This window comes from Malus sylvestris, chromosome 17, assembly GCF_916048215.2.
Source record: "Malus sylvestris chromosome 17, drMalSylv7.2, whole genome shotgun sequence".
Classification (NCBI taxonomy): Eukaryota; Viridiplantae; Streptophyta; class Magnoliopsida; order Rosales; family Rosaceae; genus Malus; species Malus sylvestris.
In genome coordinates this window covers 33,314,563-33,335,376 of record NC_062276.1, presented here as the reverse complement: position 1 = coordinate 33,335,376, position 20,814 = coordinate 33,314,563, and the positions used below count along the sequence as shown (strand labels likewise).

Sequence of the window (20,814 nt, the reverse complement as noted above, 5' to 3'; positions counted from 1 at the left end):
CCTAGGAGAGATTAGCTTTCTTGTAAGTTGTGGCTAATCCACCTTACATCTTCAGTTAAGCCAAAAATTACGAATAGGCATCCACTTTTATTATTAACATTCCTTGGGGGGGAAGGGGATAGTATCAAATAACATGAAAGAATGCACATCTATAGCATCCAAATTCTGGCAGGCTTCCCTTCATCTCAAATTTAATGGGAATTAAAACACCACAAAATGAAAACTCCTGGTTTTCGAATTCAATCCATATCCAAAAAGGTTGCAGATCCACACACCCCAAACCAATCACACCACTTGGTAATTCTCCGTCACCAACTGCGTTCTTTGAGAAAACTTGGGAGCGGCTCCACCTTGCAGAGGTATAATGTTCAAAACCTGTGCAAAAAGGATTCAATGTCACCATCTTCAATTAAATTCTTACATAATCTACTACCATAAAGGCTGCCGAAAGTAAGTCAGACGCAGGTGACGGTAAGGGGCATAATATCAGGTTCAAAGCAATCCAAGGCCCTAAGTGTTAGTGGTGTGTGAAGCAGTGAATTCTTGGCAGTGTGATGAACGTTAGAGCATTATATAATACTTCACCGAGTCTAGAAGTAAAACATCCACAAAGGAATCAAGTAGTTATACTCATCGCACGGGTTTTTAAATCCATAAAAAATGAGCTAAGTATAAGACAATGGAATCAACAAGTATTTGCACTTGTAACATGGGCTCTTAAATCCACCAAAATGAGAAAAATATAATAGCACAAGGATCTTCATCAAGAAAAGGGATTCAAAGTCCAGCAGTTGTACCTTCAGGTCACTGAATGTCTCAGTGGCAGCGAAGCGCACAGAAATGGGGAAAAATACAGATGGGTCTGCTGGGGGAACAACAAACTCCATTGATCCACTGCCAAGTATTCAAGAAGGATAACAATTCCATTAACATTAGTTCACAAAGAATATGTAACGACCAAAAAGAATCAGTCCAGCATTTACGGACCTGCGGTTCGAGTTATCTACAAGAAGTATGGACCACTCCAACATTGAATTCCTAGCATCGTATCTGCAATGCAATTGTGATATCAAATTTATGCAATATAAATTCCACCGGAGCATAGAATTTTCAAATCCTTCTGCTCCAGGAGGAAAGCTATCCTGTCACATGGAAGCAGGAGCATTCGGCATTATTTCTGGGTCAATTCCATTTAGTATCTATTCCCAAAATCTATACAAAAGGTTTATGTACGTGAAGCAATACAAATGTCCATGAAATCAGAAGCATATACATGTGCTTAATCTGAAGTAGCAATCAGAAAAGAACCCCTCTACATTCACACTTAACATTCACAGTGGATACTTTTGTACAGGTAAGATAATAACCACATTTCAGTTATGTATAGCTGTAGTTCTAGGTTCCAAGAGCAGAGTAAACAAGAAAAATAAGATGAATTTTCTTACCTCCATTCACCTTCAATCTGGTTTACACGTGGAGCCTCTCTCGCAGCTGGGAGAGGTACAGAGATAACAACATTTCTCAGATCAAACATCTCTGAAGCCTCATACTCAATGTTGACATAAGTTTCATTCCCGGAAACAGTGGGCCAACAGTTGACTGTAACAAAGATAGATTGATATATAATGATCAGGACACACGAGATAAAGCGTACACCAAGATGATGAAATAATTGAACTCACTTGTCAGGGGCACCATTGACTCATCTGAAGTCTGCATTCTCCATCTCAAAAGACCAACACCTCCTGCATCACCAGTTTGACCAGTGGGAAAAGGCCTAGAAGTATCCTTTAGGGCTAGAATGTTATTATTGGAGAATAGCTCTTTGTTCATGTTAGGGTGTGTTTTGAAAAGGATGCCAGGATTTCCACCAGTTTCAATCTGAAAAATAAGGTAAAATACATTTCAACGACACAAAACATTGGACCTACTTCTACAAGCTTATTAACCACAACCAAAAACAGATCACCACTCAAGATTTACCACAAATCAGAATGAAAACAAGTTTCAAAAGACAAAATTCTAAATAGGCATATCTCTATAAGTCTCCAATGGCAAGGATATCTGTGCAGTTTCCATCAGATTCAAAGAAAACCTAGTATTCAAATAAGGTTGCCAGATGTGTGACTTATACATGACATATCATTATGAGTGCTGATGAAACGTTACCACCTAGATAGTGCAATTGTGCCCATAGTAATATATGAGGCATAGTGATGAAATACCTGGACTTGGATATATGCATCTTCCTGGTTAAGAATTTGCAGAGATAATGTCCCCTGAACATCAAAGTTGCTCAACCCACCATCACGTTTAAGTGTTACGTTAAGTTTCTCTTCAACATTCAAAGTGACAGGATCAGTCAGAGGCGGGGCAGCTGATTTAGGTTGGCCTGCTTTTGGCTGTACATCTTCAAGAATCACCTCTCCCTCTGCTTTCAAGGACTCTAAAAATTGGTTGGTCCTTTGTGATTTTCCCAACTGCATACCCAAACCCTTTGGAGGAGCAGTAGCAGATGAAGGTGGACGACCTGAGGATGGAAGATAATGCATCAGAATAATTAGAAAAGCTTTAGAACTGCGCCAAAAACTTAAAACAGACCAAGGACACAATCTCTGGAATCCACCAGATTGAATAAAGAAACAAAGTTTGATTAAAATAATCTGAAGTCCCAAAATTAACGAAGAGAACTGTAGCCTTCAACTCCTAATCATTCCAGGGAAAATAAAAGTTGAGTCCAAATTAACAAGGAAATTGAAATCTTATTTGAAAAGGGAAATCCTAAAACATAAAAAGAAAAAAAATAAAAAGAAAAAAGAAAATCAAATAGGAAAAAGGAAAACTAACTTAAATCCTATTGCTAGTGGGATGAATAAATCCTAATCAAGTTTGGTTTGGTTGTCCTACATCAGAAGTGTACATGGTGAAATTATACAAATGAGAAAAAGAGGATGTATAAGGTACAATGGTGGCCAATAACAACCTTGCACATTATGTGCTTATAGTGTTTTCTTAAACAGAACAAGACAAGCTTTACCAATTGTAGCATTTTAATTATCATCAGGGAACTAGATCATAAAGTTTCTGCTTCCCATAATCAAACAGGAATCAAATCACATAGTACACACCACCATCACCACTATCATTGATTTCAGAGTGTATTCCGCAATTCAGGCAGACAAACAAACACAAACCTTTAGTCTTTGTGGAAAATGAGTCGATATCAGTGCTCAATCCGAAACCAGACCCACTTCCAAAGCCACTTCCACTACTGGATATGCTCATCTCACTAAATGCACTATCAATTTTTCCAGATCCCATTGACTGTAAAGACATAAATCCGCCTTTATCAGCTCTGCCCCTGTCAATCTGTAGAACATAACACAATATTATGGAACAGGAGGCTTACAAGGCTAGATAATTATGCAAAGCACTAAACTAGTAAAGGAGCCATCACATGACCCTAAACAAATACCTTGCTTTTGTCAATCTCACTAGCCTTCCGTTTCATAACATCCTTGGTCTCATTTATCTTGCTCTGCATCACAAGCTTGTGCAGTTTCTCTTCATGACTCTCCATTTCACAGTACTGCCTCACCTGTGCAACAGTCACATTTTCCTTGTGCCCAAGAGAGATGACTTCATCAAAAGCAAAAATCAGCTCGAAAGCTGTCCTGCATATACCCTCTTCATCTAGAGACATAGCGTATTCGGGAGCCTAAAAACAATTAAGGAATCAACTCAGCAGTTCTTTCCAACATTTAACACAAATATCCAAAATAGGAAAAGGCATAGCTCAAAAACAACTTATGGCCCAATTTGACCAGGACCATGGTATGTTCTGGAAACACAATACGCTCCTATGTCCAGTACAGGGTACATCACTGTTAAATTTTTGCCGATGGGATCACCATGCACATTGTACTTATTACTTGAGTTGCTTGGGCATAACTTGAAGGAACATCCATGCATGCATAAAAGCATAAGCACTTGCATACAAGCACATAGATGGGTAAAAGATATCGTACATACTTTGGCCCAAGTTCAAGCTTTATAATTTGGACATTTTAACTCCTTTTTGTCACACATATCATGGCATGTTTAGAGACCAGTTTTGAAGAACATGATCTCCAAGTACCATGTGTTAGGATATGAGATATAGATCACCGTTCCCACGTGTAGTTGGAGAATATGTTAAAATGAAGGCATCAGCAAATGAATCGAAACAAAAAATGGGATCGAGATCCATGCAAACATGTTTTAGCATTCAAGCTTATGAAAACAAATTATTAACTCTACAAAACCAGTAATGATTCATGGATCCAAGAAGTTAAGTCACCAAAGGAAGATGAAAATAATCATATGCCAGAGAAAAAAGGATACAAGTTTAGAGAGTAGCCTCAGAGTCTCCAAATCTTCCAATATATTGCTCTGCTTGTTTGTAACAAGTACCAAGAACAAAGCTTCTATAGGCTGGTAAACATAGCGGACATTTTCTGTCTCAACATAAGTATGTTGTTTGCCAGTGCCTACCAACTTAGGGAAAGCCGCAAGAAGACCCTCAATTCTTATACGAGACATATCCACAAATTGTCTAGAAACAAGCACTGCACAATAAAAGATAAAAATCAATTATAGACTAACCGTAACAACTCTAATGATATGCACCATTTTAACAATTTATTTACTAGCAAGTCAGATTAAAGAGAAAGCAAGTGAACGGATCACTGACAGCTCCTGATATTGTTAAAAATTAAGTAGACTTTACTGTGTAGCTAAAGTATAAGAATGCAAATGTTGTAACAACTCAGCCAAAAGGAAAAGAAAGTGAAGGGATCACAGCCAGCTCCTGCTACAAATAGAAGCTACATATCCGTGAAAACATCTTCTAAAAATTAAGTAGGATCTACTGACTACATAATCAAGTAATACGAATGCACATGTTATAACAGCTCAGCCAAAAGTACAACCATTTCAAAACAGAAAATAAAGCCTGAATATCCGTCATTCCTGCAACAACCCAACCTAGCTCCTCTAAGGAGAAATCCAAAGAAACCCATTGTCTCAATCCATAACCAAGATGGTACTAAAGTCTCGTGAATCACAATGAAACAAAAAGACTACTGCTAACGTCTGGTTTAATCTTACTGCACTTGGGCATAAGAACACAACTTAGACCACTTTATGGGTGCATCATATCCCCAATTCAATCAGTGTAATTCTTATATTTAATCAATCCACAATTGTTAGAGACTTAGAGTTCCTCGTGTGAACTAGGAATAGACAAAAAAGGGCAAGAACTGTTGTTTTGAAGCACCAGCCATTTGCAGGAGAATTAAAAAAACTGCACAGAACTCACCTTTCCCAGACTTGCTTATAATGGAAGCAGCAAGCACAACCTGAATTACAAATAAAGGGGGGAAATGAGAAGGTAAATTCCAAGAAAGCAAAAATTTATTAGGCCAACACTCTTAAGTTGTTTATACATTTTAATGACGCTATGTGTTACAAAATTAGTCCCAGAAATTAAACTCATATATAAGTTTCAGCATCTTCAGTTGTATTTGCATCCAGAATTGATTTTCAATTACCAAAGACGTATTATCATTATCTCACTAAGATCATCACTCTAAAAAATTAATTGGAAAACTGAGAAGAAAAGGTGAATATATTACCATCTTGACTAACTCAGCGGTTATTGACAGCCACCAACTCAAAGGCAGCAAAAAAGATTGCAGGGCACACCTTAAATATGAAAATCTCATGAATGTCAAAAAATTAAGAATAATAAATTAATCACAAGCAACCAAAATTAACCACAAGTATGAAACAGTACGAAACGAAACATCGTGATCTACCACAATTTATGAACATGTGCATGAGTGCAAACACAACTCAGCACCAAACAAGACACTAAATATGTGAACATTCGGAATCAGTAGCTCAACTATACGAATCAAAGGCTCGAATCCCAACTAGGTTGCATGGGATCTAGTCACTGCACCATCGAATTATTTATAAACAGAATTGAGAAGCAATTTTCCCACAACAAACTAAACTTTTCCAAAATCCAACTAGTCCTAGCTTTGTTAATCCGATCCAACAAATTAGACCTCCACACATTTCGCAACGTTACACAGCTCCTAAACCTTGACGAAGCGAAATCTAAATGCACGACTATCAGATGGCATAGCAAAATTAAGGAAGTCCTGAAAGAAAATTCACAATTGAAATTGTATCTCAGCAAATCACGCATTGTAAAAGATGCAAGAAAAAATCAAACTAAAAGATCAACCTAAGATCTACACCCTAATCACCATAATCTCAAGCGACGCAGTAGAAACCCTAAACTTCCCACACCGATTGCTCGCAAGAAAAATGAAGAGATGGAAAGCATTTGAAAACCATAGATCTGGAGTGCAAAGCAATTAATGTAAACAAAATACACCAAAATACAAAATCAAGGTAGTGAGATCTAACCTCTTACCGGCGGAGAAGAAGAAGACGGGAAGGAGGAGGAGGAGAAAGTGAGGAAGGCGATTCTGCAGTGCAGGCAGTAGCAGACAAATATAAGTTCGGATCCCGGCCAATCGGATTAAACATCGTGGCAAATGGCAACAAACGTTTTAATTTACTTTGGGTTTAAGTTTTCTTTTGGGTCAATAGAGCCCAAAGCCCAAAGGCAACATCACACTTATTTCTCCCTGTACATGCTATGCACGTATTTTGTATTGCGACCATCTGATTGATGTGGACGGTGGATATCAATGGAGTTACATTTGAAATCGAAATATACCATGTCAAGCTATGTGATGAGGTCCTGGGCTAAACACAGCATAATTAAATAAAAAGAAAACATTGATAACAGTTTTGACTCGTAACAGAAACACACCAAAACACAATGGCGGAGTCAGAGTTCTTTGTGAGAGAGGGCCCTTCACATATGCATTAAGAAAAAAATTTGAACTCATAACATAAGTAATTGAAGTAATTTTCACAAAATTGAAAGACTCATTAAATTTAATACAGAGAACCAAAAGAAGTGTATAACACAAATAAGTGGAAGGTAGAAAGCAGGGTAACGAATAAAAAAAAATTGAAATTATAGGAATAAAATATAAAGAAATATGGTTTCAATCGTGTGACCAAAAAAAGGATGGCAAAGAGGAAAGCCACAAATAATAGCTAATTAGGTTATTTTAGAAATAATATTAAAGTCGATTTCAAAACCCAATACAAACAAAATTGTTAAAAAAACATATAACGACATTGTTTGACTCAACTTCTTCACAAGAACTAAACTTCTTTAGAATGACAATTCATCTTCTTCATGTCTCAGGGTTATACACTTCTAGGATCAAAGACAAAATTTTTTTACACTATAAAACCACTCTGGTCCCTTATTGACTCCGTCCATAAACACACCATAATTACCAAATGGGATTTTCCAGAATAAAACTATGAGCGTGGTTAGTTGAGATCGAACACTCACACCAAAATACAAAGACATAATTACTTTCCTTGGTCGAACATCTATTGAAAAACTCAACTAAGCACACATGCGTGGAAATTCAAGAAAAGTAGCAAGTTGCAACCAAGGAAGAAAATATCGGAAATATCGGTAGTCCGAAAACACGAAAATATCGATGGAAATATCGGGATAATATCGATATCGATAAAAATTACATGGAAACCACGGAAATTGTAAGAAAAACTTGGAAATTTTTATTGAAACTTTGCAGGATGTTTATTTAGTCAATTATCTATTAGTTTATCACAAAAAATTGGAATGAAATGCATTGCATGATGGATTTAACTGATTTAAGTTGATTATATAGCGAGCTGTCAAACATTGTGAGTGTAGAAAATATGTAGTAATTAATTAAAGAAGTTTAAACACACCATAATCATTTATATATAATGAATTAGTACAATATTTTACACTTTATACATTGCATGGTAAGATACATGAGTGACTAAGTAGCACATAGAGTTCCTATGAGGTTCAAAATTTTCACTATCTTCATCATCTCTATGTGTAGAGTAAGTGTATTGTGAAGAGTAGTCAGCAACCATGACAATGGCTTTCAAGAACCGAAACCCAAAAGTCAATAGGAAACCGAATACTTCGGTATTTTTCGGGATTTCGGGTGCACCAAACAAATGGGATTTGGAAACCAATCCCATATTGAAAATTTCGGTATTTTTCGGGATGGTTTTGGTTTGGGACTTTTTCGGTTTGGTTTGGGATTTTTGGGAATTTTTTCCAACCATACATGTAAGTGACCAAATAAAAAATAGAAAAATTAAAAACCACATGCCATTGACTAAGTAATTAATTGACACAATTTAAAATATAATACCACAAAAAATTTGGAATATGTGCAAATTTGTTTCTTGCAAAAAGAATTCAAAACAAAACCATATATATAAATAGTTTAGCATGTTTTCACAAAAACGTAAGTGGTATAGTGGTCAAGGCGCTGAAGGAGTTAGATGGGAGGAGTTCGAATCCCTTTATGTGCATGTTTGAGACATTTCAGAAATTTTCAAATATTTTTAGGTTCATCTCGCGATATTATTTATAATATCGATATTTTCGCAATATTATCGCGATATTATAACGATAATTAAAGGAATACTCGCGAAATATCGTTATATGAAAAAAACAATAATATCGGCGATATTTCGCCGATATTATCGATATTTTCATCTATGGTTGCAACCAATAAGCGAGCAGTGTACATTTCATTACGTAGGAAAAGTGAGTTGCAGATTTTGCTAGAATACAGAAGAAAAGATAATCGTATGTTTTAGTCAAAGCCTTCCAAGAAAATTCAAGAGGATTTGACATCTCAACTTTGAGACCCCATATGACACGTGTTAATGGCACTAATGACATGGCAAACCTACGTGTATTGGAACCTTTTAGAATGACAACCCCACCCACATACATTTCTTTTATTTTCCCACAAGTATATATTTTTCTGTCGTAATTCTAAAAGGGCAAGTAAATTCCATGCATGCAATTAACCGTGTATATTTTTGTAGTTTGTCTCCCTTGCAAACGTCAACAAATTTTGTAGCAATTTAAAGTTGATTCGTAAATGAAAACGAATTGACACAGACAAGTCAATATGACGTAATACCAATAATTTAATATTGATACGAAAATTGATGTTAAACTGTGAGTTGTAAGAGAGTTATAAAGAGTTTGAGAGTCTCTTTAGCATTTTTCTTAATCTTTATACAGGAATGCTAAGGAGACTCTTAAAAATGAGATTCTCCATAAATTTTCCGCCACCTCTTGTTATTGGCAAAATTCTCGCTTCAACATTATAAAACATTGTGCCAAAAAAATAAAAACGCGAAGAGTCTCACTTTAAAAAAATTCCTTTAGCATTTCTCGTCAAATTGAAATTCTTCAATGTAATAATTATGACAGAGAGAGATAAAAACGGTTAATATTTTTGCAAGCAGCCCCTCGTATAGGTTACAAATGCATGATGCTTCTAAACTATTCCTTAACCAATATATAGAGAACAAAAAATAAGTGAGGAGTTGTAATTGATTCTTTGCTTAAATTCTTTTAAACTTCATTTAGTTGGACCACGCAAACATTGTGTATGTGATGCTCTTCCATCATTTTTCAACTAATTTTTACCATTTTAAATTCTTTAGTATTTAATTGTCTATCTTCAAATTTTTATCATTTTAAATAGGAAAACTGCTAATAAGCCTTTCTAAAAAAAAAGGAAAGTCTTTATGAATGCTTTGTCACCTCATAATTTTAACATAATATTTTATAATATTAACATAAAAATTCAGATTAAATTGTAACGTAACAGATAATTCAACGAAGAACTTTACTTTAGGAGAGTATCTTTACCATTTCTCTTTAATTTGACCTTGTGTCTGTCATGCTTCTGGATTATTCTTTCTATTAACTAATCACTTTTTTTTTTTTTTTTGGTAAACTTAATTAACCACTTTGATATAACCATCTTTGTTGTATCTCTTAGTAAACTAACCCCGCACGTGCCTCTTCACCCAGCAAATATGGAAAATAAATAATTTGGCCTTCTGGCATCTTCTACTCCACGGTCCAGAGTCCCTCTCCAGAACTTTCCCACAACAACCACTCACCGTAGGATCCAGCCAGATGGACACGTGTATGGCATCAACCTCATAACCACATTTGACTGAATTTACCACAAATTTCGCTCAAATTTCATTTCATTGATTCTCACCCTTATTTAAACCCACCACCACCCCCAACACCGAACCACCCACAAGAAGACAGATAACGACGACGTCCTAATCTCCGCCGTGTCTTTCTCTCTCTCTTTCGTCGCAATCAGCTAGTTTTTCTCTCTATATTTCCAAGGGTCAAGGCCTTCCTCTGTAAACCCTAGTTCCCTTCTCCCTTGGACACGTAATTTCTCATGGCTCCCGAACTCGTCCCCACCAGCGTCCCCAAATCGGGTTTCACCACTCCCGCCACCATGCCTAGTCGGGCGTACGTGACCTTCTTGGCCGGAAACGGCGACTACGTGAAGGGCGTCGTCGGGCTGGCCAAGGGGTTGAGAAAGGTAAAAACGGCGTACCCGTTGGTCGTTGCAGTCTTGCCCGACGTCCCGGAGGATCACCGTCGCATTCTTGAATCTCAGGGTTGCATCGTCCGTGAGATCGAACCCGTTTACCCGCCCGAGAACCAGACCCAGTTCGCCATGGCCTATTACGTCATCAACTACTCGAAGCTGCGCATTTGGGAGGTACGTTCTTCTCGCTTTGCTTACGTGGAGAAAATTTTCTCTGTGACGTTAATACATGTGTTTTTATATAAATGTTGAAATTTTTTATTTTTTAAGTTATTACCTGTGTGCCTGAAAATTCTCTCGTTTACGTGACCTTTGTTATGCGCTCTTTTTGTTACACGTGGAATTTGGGTTGCTTTGGGTCTTACCCGTGGCAGTCTATGTTGGAAGCCAATAAAACTTTTATTTCTTTTTTTTCCTGGGGGAAACTGTTTCAATCAAACTTTTTGTGGTGGAAGGTTGTAAATTTTAATTGCTCTGAACTTTTTGATTGATTTGCAGTTTGTGGAGTACGAGAAAATGATATACTTGGACGGGGACATTGAGGTGTACGACAATATAGACCACCTCTTTGACTTGCCAGATGGACATTTCTACGCAGTCATGGACTGTTTCTGCGAGAAAACCTGGAGCCACACGCCGCAATACCAAATCGGGTACTGCCAGCAGTGCCCGGAGAAGGTCCAGTGGCCCACATCGGAGCTGGGCCCGCCTCCGTCGTTGTACTTCAACGCCGGCATGTTCGTGTTCGAGCCCGGCCTCGAGACCTACCATGACCTGTTAAGGACACTCAGAGTGACCCCTCCGACCCCGTTTGCAGAACAGGACTTCTTAAACATGTATTTCCGGAAAATATACAGGCCAATTCCTTTGGTATACAATTTGGTCCTCGCCATGCTTTGGCGTCACCCGGAGAATGTGAAGCTAGACAAAGTCAAAGTCGTCCATTATTGTGCAGCAGTAAGTATTACTTAAATTTTAATTAATAATTAACATATATAGACATGTCACACATTTTCTTTAGGGTTTGATTAATATACGCTGATTGTTACAGGGATCGAAGCCGTGGAGGTATACAGGGAAGGAGGAGAACATGCAGAGGGAGGACATTAAGATGCTGGTGAAGAAATGGTGGGACATATACAACGACGAGTCGTTGGATTACAAGAAGGCAGCGGGAGGAGCCTGGGCAGGAGGAGTTGTGGGTCCAGAAGCAGCTTCAGGTGGTGAAGGGGTGAACATGCAGCCGTTCATTGACGCACTGTCGGAAGCTGCGGTCCAGTACGTGACAGCCCCGTCAGCGGCTTAGGCGATTTAGAGCATTCATTCATCTACGGGGTACACAAGAGAGAGTGGAAGTACTTGGATGAATGAAATTCCAATGCTTGTTTTGGACTGCGTCGGGGGAAGGGGGAATGAGTTAAGCAACAAGCAGCTTTTGATTTTTTATTTGTATTTTCTTTTGGTTTGGTAGATGAACCTGCTTAGATGACAAGGTTTGACGTGTGTTGGTGGTGTAATGTGTTGTATGAAAGAGAGAAAAAAACGCCATTTATGTAATCATCCTCTTATGGAGAGGGAGCAAATGGTTAATTAATGAAAAATATATGTTTATTAGTAGGATTAATCAATTTGTTCTGTTCTTGTCTGCACTTGGTGGCCATGGTAATTAACAGGCTCATTAAGAAATCAACACAATTGCCTTTTTTGTTATCCCATTCTAGTAGTGATTCAAATCAGGATAAATTTTGAAGTATGGCAATGTAAATAAGAGAAAACAAAAGTCTGTCGGGCTTTATAGGCAATAAGGTCGAACAATTTTTGATGTGATTATTAGTGAGCAATTTAATTTTTAATGTGATTAGTAGCGAGCAATTTAATTTTTAATGTGATTGGTAGCGAGCAATTGGTCGAGGACTCAAATATCATTTCTCTGAAGCAAGGCTCCGTTAAATCGTATGTATTGGGTTTATATGTGTGCTACTTGCTTTTCTCTTGATTGCATATATTCACACAGTGTTATGGTTTGAGGAGTCGGATGTAATTCACCAATGGCGGAGTCAAAAATGGATCAGAATGCTCCCGGTACTACCTCTGCAATTTTTTTAATTCCGGGTAAGGTCCGGTTCCTATTTTCAAAATTGTAATGCCCGGCCCGACCCGTCCCGTCTCCTTTAATTCCGGGTCCGGTCCAGTCCCTTCAAAAATGGGCCCGTGCCCAGCCCTAAATATAATACATTTCATTCAAAGTGTATGGGAACTCATACTTTGTAGGCCTACAAGGTCCCATTTGCAAATATGCTCTTCGGACCTTGACACACCCCAACCTAGATCAAGGTATGCTGGCCGTCACGTGAGAGTGACGTAGCCATGTGCACAGTGAGGAAGTGATAATGATAAGAATTACACGAATAATTGAAAACCAAATTACTAGAGTGCACTACTAAACAGAAAGTGATAGGAGTTAGTTAAAACAGTAAACACTCATAATCAGAGCATAAAGTCTAGGTGCAGTCCAGTAGGACAAGTACTAGTTATACAGTACCAGGAATGTCCTACTATTATTTAGATAAGTCAGAACAGCCGACGCCCTCGAGCCACCAACATCAAGCTTACTTAAAACCTGGAGGAGCGCAAAACAGAAAACGTGAGTGGGCAAAAACAAATGTTTTACAAATTCATTTCATGTATCAATATACTAACCCTTCGCTGTAAAACATGTATAATTTTTCCTAGAATCAGAATATAAGCATATACATAAATGAATATGAAAATATATCAATTCAAATCATACTTCACATAATCATATATATGCCATGCCAAGATATAACAGAGTAAACAATTCAGGTATGAATAAGTTCATAGAAATATGATATGTTAGCCGGAACCCCTGTGGTGGTTTGTACGGCTAAATTCATAGCTCAAAAGTCAATCTAGTCGGAGTCACTACAATGACCTATACGACAATATACTGCACATAAGTCGGAACCCCTAAAAAGGATCCATGCGACAAGGTTGGGTGAAATATAATTATGCTTAATTCTATTCTTTCATAATAGCCGGGCGATAAATCGCTAGTTATCTACGAGTTGGAACCATAAATAAGGTCTGTACGACAAAACTGTGCACTTAAGTTGGATCCAATATGAACATATAGTGCGGGAGGTGACGTAAATAAACAGGCATGTACTTCACATCTCTGGCTAAATCACGATCACCATAGGTGCAGTTTTATGAGCTCAACATTATTCAATCACATATCACATCATCGATGATTCATATAACCAAACATAACTTACTTGAACTTACATGTGCCTCCACAGCACCACATTTATATATATATATATGAAATCATGAAATGCATATTCAGAATATAAAAGCATTTGGCATATCATTTCAAAGTATACTTTCCTTAAAAATGCATTTCTGGGAAATATATCAAGTATATAAATATATACTGAAAACAAAAGCCCACTCACTGGTATGTCGAAGGGTCGTAGCCCCCGAGTCGCCCATGAATACGCTCATCCTCGAGATAAGCCTCACCTATATGCGAATTAACTATAAAAACGTTATTTTAAAACACATAGGCAAAACTAGCTAATCACTTCTCATACAACGTGACCTACACAACCTCACGAATATCGTGATATTTTTAGAATAATTTTCCTGTGGCTCACGCGCCCTCACGCGGCAGGGAGGGCATGGCCTCACGCGCCCTCACACGCCCTCACGTGCATCATCTTCAACCTCCAGACGCCGGAATAGTGTCACCGGCGCCGGATTCTGGGCAGACATGTAACTGCCTATTTCTCGCTCGTTTTTGCACCATTTTTCACGCAATTTATACCAAAATGAAGCTCTTAACTTGTAGAACACAATGAAACTAATTTAAAGCTCTAAAAGTCACGGGATCTCACCAGAGAATTCCAAGAAAAACCGGCCAAACTTCGTCCACACGATCCCGACGTCCAAAACCTTCAAACGAAGTACTCCGAGCTTCCTTGGGACCTCATAGAGCTCACTGTGAGCTTGGATTGTCCTAAAACATAACCATTCAAAAGTTCATGAATAGTGCTCAACTCGGAGCTTGAGTTTTCAACGTGATATCGAACGAGTTCTTACCTGAAATGGATACTTTTGAACTCGAAATGGACTAAGGAACACAATGGTGTGCTCAAAACCTTCGATCTGCGAAGATTTGGCTTGGTTCAAGGTTGTCCGTACGTATAGTAAGGAGAGAGAGAGTGAAACAGAGAGAGAGAAGAGAAAGCACGGGAGAGTGAGAGAGAGGAAGGATGTGTGGTCCAAACAGTTTGGGTCACCAATCAAAACAACAATTTCCTTACTTTGAATTAGGTCCAAAGACTTATGAAAATAATGGAAATGGTTCCAAAATCCAACTTAAATCACACAATACACTTTAACGTCCAAGGGTACAATTGTCATTTCATGCATCGAAAATTAATTATTCGGGACGGGCTGTGACATACCTCATTTTGAATATTAGAAGGATAATCCTTCATTTGAATTCTTTTTGCCGGGTCTCTCTCAAGATTATTAAAATCAATGTCACACTCATTTTGTCTTGAGCTCGAACTACCCGAACAAGTAAATGGTGTTATTGGCTTTGACTTGAATAATCTTTCCATATTTCTTATTTCTAAACTACGCATTTAACCAAAAACACAAAACAAATACCAATCAACCAATAAACAAAAATTCCATCTAAATTTCAATTATAAAATGAGTATACAAACATAAAACATATTAACAATCATATCAATAATAGACTAAAAATCTCCACCAATATCTAATATAATTAATTGAGATTAGATTAGAATACCAAAAAACTTACTTGAATTTTGAACCAAATAGTGGTGGCTTGGAGAATTGAAACAAGTGGAAGTATGATATTAAAGTAATGTAATTATAATATGGGTTTGGGTGGGATTAGAAATTTAGGGTTTTGGGTGAATATAAGAAAGATGGCAATTATGGGAAAAAGTAGAGGAACATAATGGGGAAATGAAAGGGACTCTTGGGAAAGATGGCCCATGTGGGGCTAGGCATATGGAATCATGGACAATTGACAGACGGCACCGTTTGTCTCATTAGCTTTTAACAAAAAAATAAAAATAAACAAATAAACAAATTGGCCAAAACACTGCGTTTTGGACCAACTTTCTAAAAAACCCTGTTTTCTTTCTTCTCCCTCGCAGCCCCGCTGTCTTCTTCTCCGTTGCAAGCTGCAAGCTGCAGCACATACCTCGTGTTCTCGTCGAGGGGTCCCAGGAAAATTTCTAGCATCATTTTAAGATCGCCGAGGGGTCCTGGGACCTCCCAGGTCCCTCTGTGGATCCGTCTCTGTTAGTGACACATCATTTGATTTACAAATTTAATCTTCCTAACATTATTTATGATGGACGGTGGATAGCCTAGCACTGTAGCGCATCCACCACCGTTGCCATGACCATTGATGAGTTACGAGGCGTCTGGGAAACATTCTCAATTGTCACCTCGTATCACGTCGATAAGCAACACATTAAAATATATTATAAAGGGATGTGTTATCTACACATTCATTTTTACTTCTCACATTTAATTTTCAATTGTCGGATCGAATGAATTGAAGAAGATCAAATAACAAAAATACAATACCAGTCTGATAACCATGATTTGATGCATTGGATAAGTTTTTGAGAATACATACCGGACCCGAGGCGTGATCCGATACGCGTGCCCCCCAAATGATCTTATTACGAACGATATTAGTGCTTAAGCTACACTAACTGAGAGAGGGATTATAGTTTTGGATTATGACAAGGTCACGGTTCAATCACTCGAGCCGTTATAATGTAAGGAAAGAATAAACATTTGGGCACAGCCCCTGCATAAATTATCATAGTTAGGGATTTTGGATCCTGTTTATAACTTTAAATGAGAAGATAATTTTGGAGGGTAAACACCACTTCCCAAATGCATTTCTCATGTGCGAGAGATAACGAGGGGAGGATCATCTTCCACTTACATAATCTCCGTCAAAGTAAATATGAACAAATCGATAACAGCTATTTCATTTCACAAAACAAAGCTATTATGTTAATACCGTACGAAAAATTGAGAATTTGTGAATTATTCTTAACTACATGTAAAAAAGGCACTGTTTGCAAAAGAAAACACAAATATGGTAAAAACAGGTACTTAAGAGCGGAGCAAATGCAGAACACCAGGACCGATAAATGTCAACTTCATAGTACAGAAGAACGGACGCTACACAGAATTTTAGTCAAGCCATCTATGCCTGCAAAATGAAGTATCAGAAAACCAAAGTCAGAAAGGGAAACCATAATGAACAATCGAGTTATTCAGAATGTATGAGAGCATGAGTCCACCTTGTTTGCAATATTGTTTGAGAGCCAGTCAAGACCCTCGTACAGTCCTTCACCAGAAGTGGCGCATGTGCTCTGGATATACCTGCAAGGGATAGTTTACAAAGTTAGTTTCAAGGAGGGGCGTAGGTGTGAGTGAGTTTGTGAGAAATAGAAGCTACATTCGGTTTTACCAGTGGCGTTGACGGAGGGAGTGAAGGCCAAGCTTATCAGTTATTTCAGCAGCATTCATGGCATTTGGAAGATCTTGCTTGTTTGCAAATACAAGAAGCACAGCGTCCCTCAACTCATCCTGCCCAATACAATAACAAATGGTTAACAATCAAAATAAAAAAAGATACGACCATATAGCAATAATAGTACACAAGTTTTCAATGTGCTATATTTCACCCCTCTTTATCATCAGCATAAGAAGTTCCAAAGTTTATGTATACCTCATTCAACATTCTATGAAGCTCATCTCTGGCTTCCACCACACGGTCACGATCGTTGCTGTCAACCACAAAGATAAGTCCTTGTGTGTTTTGGAAGTAATGCCTCCACAAAGGTCGGATCTGGAAAGACAATATAACAAAGTGAAAAGCTGGCATCCATAAAGACATTTAACTGATAATGAGAAAGGATATTAACTATAGTAGTACAGTATGCGACTTGTAAGACACATAATGGCATCATCCAAACAATCCTGATGAACAAGATTTCGTTGGCCATTATTCTGAAAGAGAACAGTCACGGAGGACATGTACGTCCCAAAATTGATAAACATAACAAAGGAAAAGCCATCCTCAAAAGAATAAGCATGTCCTGAGCCTGACCCCATCGTTGTTTAAATGATGAGCTTATAGGATGGTAGGCAAATGGTGTGAGTTGAGTGGATTCATTGACTAGTCGATTGGAAGGGAAGGTTAGGATTAGGAGCTCTAACTAATACGCATTAAACATTTGACCTCGATCCATGAAAATGGAGATCATACACTTCATGTTGGGCGTGGCACAAACTTGCTGAGTTGCTATAATTTTCCACAATCTAATTTTTGATCAGGCAAACTCGACTACGTAAATCAGATGCAGGAATGAACATTTACCAGTACCAAATTGCATAACCGAAAGAAGTAACAATTTCGAAAATAAGGAAGTTGAAAAAAGCGTCCATACCTTGTCCTGACCCCCGACATCCCACACAGTAAAGCTGATGTTCTTGTATTCCACAGTCTCCACATTGAATCCTAACCAGATAATTCACCATAAATCAGAGCAATTAATAACTAATACAATGTTAAAACGATGAATAAAACGGAAAAGCGAGTGATGAATCGAGATCAAGGAGCAACTGGGTTATGCAAGTGATTGACATACCAATGGTGGGAATGGTGGTGACGATCTCGCCGAGCTTGAGCTTGTAGAGGATGGTAGTCTTACCAGCCGCATCGAGACCCACCATCAGAATACGCATCTCCTTCTTCGCAAACAGACGGCTGAACAGCTTCGTGAATGAAAGCCCCATTTTCGAACCTTCAAAATTTGTTCAAAAATCCAACCCGAAATTTCAAATATTTATATATCAATCAGCATTGACATTCACAATGAGGTTCTAAAATCATTTAAATTTCATCACAAATTCGGGCAAAAATCGAGATCGGAAAACGAAAAAGTCGGAAAATTCGAGATCGGATCAAATCGCGAAAATTCAAGCAAATGGGCACAAAAATAAACGAAAAAGTAAACAGCAATTGCCGATGTAGATCTGCGAAGAAGAAGAACAAGGAAGGGTAAAGTTGGAGTTACCTGAGGAAGATGGAAAAATTGAAGAGAGAGAGAGCAGATCTGCGGTGGTTTCTCTCTCTAAGAAGAGGGGGAGGAGCTGTCCTTCGCAGCGACACGCACGCTATGTTTCACGTTATATGTGGAAGGAAGGATCTATCTCTGCATTTATAGATGGGCCGGAAGGACGGGCACCGACCGCACCAAATTTTTATTTATATTTTTTTACGTTTTAATTTTTGAAAATTTGATTAGAAGAAAGAATACAATTTTCAAAGCAGTTGGTTGTTGTCGTTTGATTCGTAATTGGCCTCCAAGCAACGCTAGGCTTTTATGATCTCCATGATTTATCAACGGGGGGAGGGAAGAAGGGTATCAATCATTATAAGTAGTATTATTAAACAGGGGTGGACATGTTTGATTTGAATTAACCCGCATTTAATTTATTACTGTAAACGAATCAATTACAATAGAACTGTATGGTTCAATTTATTTTGAACGGTCTACTTTGATCTGGTTTGATTTTTCTTTTGCATTTTTTCAACTTTGTTAGTCCAATTACGACAATAAAATTTTGTAACATTTTACATGTTCTTCTTTTGTAACATCTCACGTCAACCAACGGAAAATGGATGATGTGCCTTATATGTAGGGGTGGGTTCGGTACGGTTACCGTACCAAAACCCTCGTACCAATTACCGTACCAAACTTTCGGTTTGGTAAAATCTATTACCATTACCATACCAAACTTTCGGTATACCGAAGTTCGGTATTGCCAAATGTTCGGTTGGCATGGTATGGCAATGGTAATTGCCACTTTATTTTGAGACAAAATCTGTTTTTGCTTTGTTCAACATTTTATATTTTGTGCCTTTGTAATAAGAAAAAGATATATAAACCAAATGCATCGACGGAAGAAAATTCCCATAACAAGTGCCCAAATGGATTTCGGATTTCCACCTTCAAATGGATTTACAGCCGCATGACATGTTGATGAATTACTTGAAAATTATAAGCTTGAAACAAAGAATGAAAACATAAAGCAGTACTATAGATATACAAGGACAATGTGTAGCCTAAATTTCTCACCTTAGTAGTACCGATTGATTATTCAACAGAAGCATAAAGCAACACCATGGCACTACCACAAGACTCACCCCTTTAACTTAAACCTCACCTTAGTTGCTGATATCTCATAAATGATAGAGGGAGAGCGAATAGTCACTCACTAGTTTGTGTCTACTGTTTGTAGGGTTTATTTTTAAATTATTAGAATATTATAATTTATAAATATGTGTTATATTATAATTATATACTATATAATTTATATAATTTATATATTATATTAATTTTTCGGTACGGTATGGTAATACCGTGGTAATGGTATCCATTACCAATACCGTACCACAAACTTTCGGTACGGTACAATACCGTACCATTACCGTTGGCACAAAAAATTTGGCACAAAATCGGTATGGCACGGTTGGTAATTCGGTTGGCATGGCAATTTGGCAAAAAAATCCACCCCTACTTATATGTACATGCTCACTCCCTGTAGCACGAGGCATTTTGGGAACTTACTAGCTATTTTGAGAACTCACTGGCTTCGGATTCCATCGGAACTCCGAAGTTAAGCGAGTTCGGGCAAGAGCAATCTTAGGATGGGTGACCCACTGAGAAGTTCTCGTCTGAGTTTCTAGAAACAAAACCGTGAGGACGTGGCCCAAAGCGGACAATATCGTGCTACGGCAGAGTCTGTCTGGGATGTGACACACTAGCTGGTCCCTTTCTTGCCTCATTGAACATTGCAACACTCATCTTCTCATTTTTGTGTATTGTATAACATGGATCACACGGCTAATAATTTGAAGGATTCTTTCTTATTCCTCTCATCAGCTCTCACTCAATTCGTCTCCATATTTGTGCATTGAGTGGCTAAGCTAAACCACTTTAGCAGCTCAGCCACAATCTACCTTCCGACATTGTTGTTGATCGTCAGCAATTCTGGTTAGCCGAGCTGAAGCTTCTGATTCTTCATCTGCTGGTATTCTCGAGCAGATTCT

General features: G+C 38.0%; 3 protein-coding genes across 5 annotated transcripts; 1 reads left to right on the top strand and 2 right to left on the bottom strand.

The window, feature by feature from the left end:
* Nucleotides 1–67: 67 nt before the first annotated feature.
* Nucleotides 68–6,630, bottom strand: LOC126610890 (coatomer subunit delta-like). Of its 2 annotated transcripts, none has more exons than XM_050279041.1 (12): nucleotides 6,481–6,630; nucleotides 5,676–5,745; nucleotides 5,360–5,399; nucleotides 4,384–4,607; nucleotides 3,476–3,718; nucleotides 3,195–3,369; nucleotides 2,226–2,530; nucleotides 1,683–1,881; nucleotides 1,446–1,599; nucleotides 988–1,050; nucleotides 798–894; nucleotides 68–375 (listed from the first exon to the last, which is right to left on the bottom strand). In XM_050279041.1, exons 2-12 carry the CDS (start codon nucleotides 5,676–5,678, stop codon nucleotides 286–288), a joined length of 1,593 nt encoding a protein of 530 aa, XP_050134998.1. In that variant the 5' UTR covers nucleotides 5,679–5,745; nucleotides 6,481–6,630; the 3' UTR covers nucleotides 68–285. The 2 variants fall into 2 exon arrangements, with proteins under 2 accessions (XP_050134998.1, XP_050134997.1); XM_050279040.1 differs by having other exon boundaries at nucleotides 6,488–6,618.
* A 3,642-nt stretch (nucleotides 6,631–10,272) lies between these two features.
* Nucleotides 10,273–12,225, top strand: LOC126612624 (galactinol synthase 1-like). The gene is made up of 3 exons (XM_050281089.1): nucleotides 10,273–10,775; nucleotides 11,100–11,558; nucleotides 11,653–12,225. Exons 1-3 carry the CDS (start codon nucleotides 10,446–10,448, stop codon nucleotides 11,905–11,907), a joined length of 1,044 nt encoding a protein of 347 aa, XP_050137046.1. The 5' UTR covers nucleotides 10,273–10,445; the 3' UTR covers nucleotides 11,908–12,225.
* A 4,426-nt stretch (nucleotides 12,226–16,651) lies between these two features.
* On the bottom strand, nucleotides 16,652–18,943 carry LOC126611465 (ADP-ribosylation factor-like). 2 transcript variants are annotated; one of them, XM_050279755.1, is made up of 7 exons: nucleotides 18,776–18,943; nucleotides 18,347–18,502; nucleotides 18,146–18,216; nucleotides 17,425–17,544; nucleotides 17,164–17,282; nucleotides 16,994–17,075; nucleotides 16,652–16,902 (listed from the first exon to the last, which is right to left on the bottom strand). In XM_050279755.1, exons 2-7 carry the CDS (start codon nucleotides 18,492–18,494, stop codon nucleotides 16,897–16,899), a joined length of 546 nt encoding a protein of 181 aa, XP_050135712.1. In that variant the 5' UTR covers nucleotides 18,495–18,502; nucleotides 18,776–18,943; the 3' UTR covers nucleotides 16,652–16,896. The 2 variants fall into 2 exon arrangements, with proteins under 2 accessions (XP_050135712.1, XP_050135711.1); XM_050279754.1 differs by having other exon boundaries at nucleotides 16,819–17,075.
* Between the last annotated feature and the right edge of the window lie 1,871 nt (nucleotides 18,944–20,814).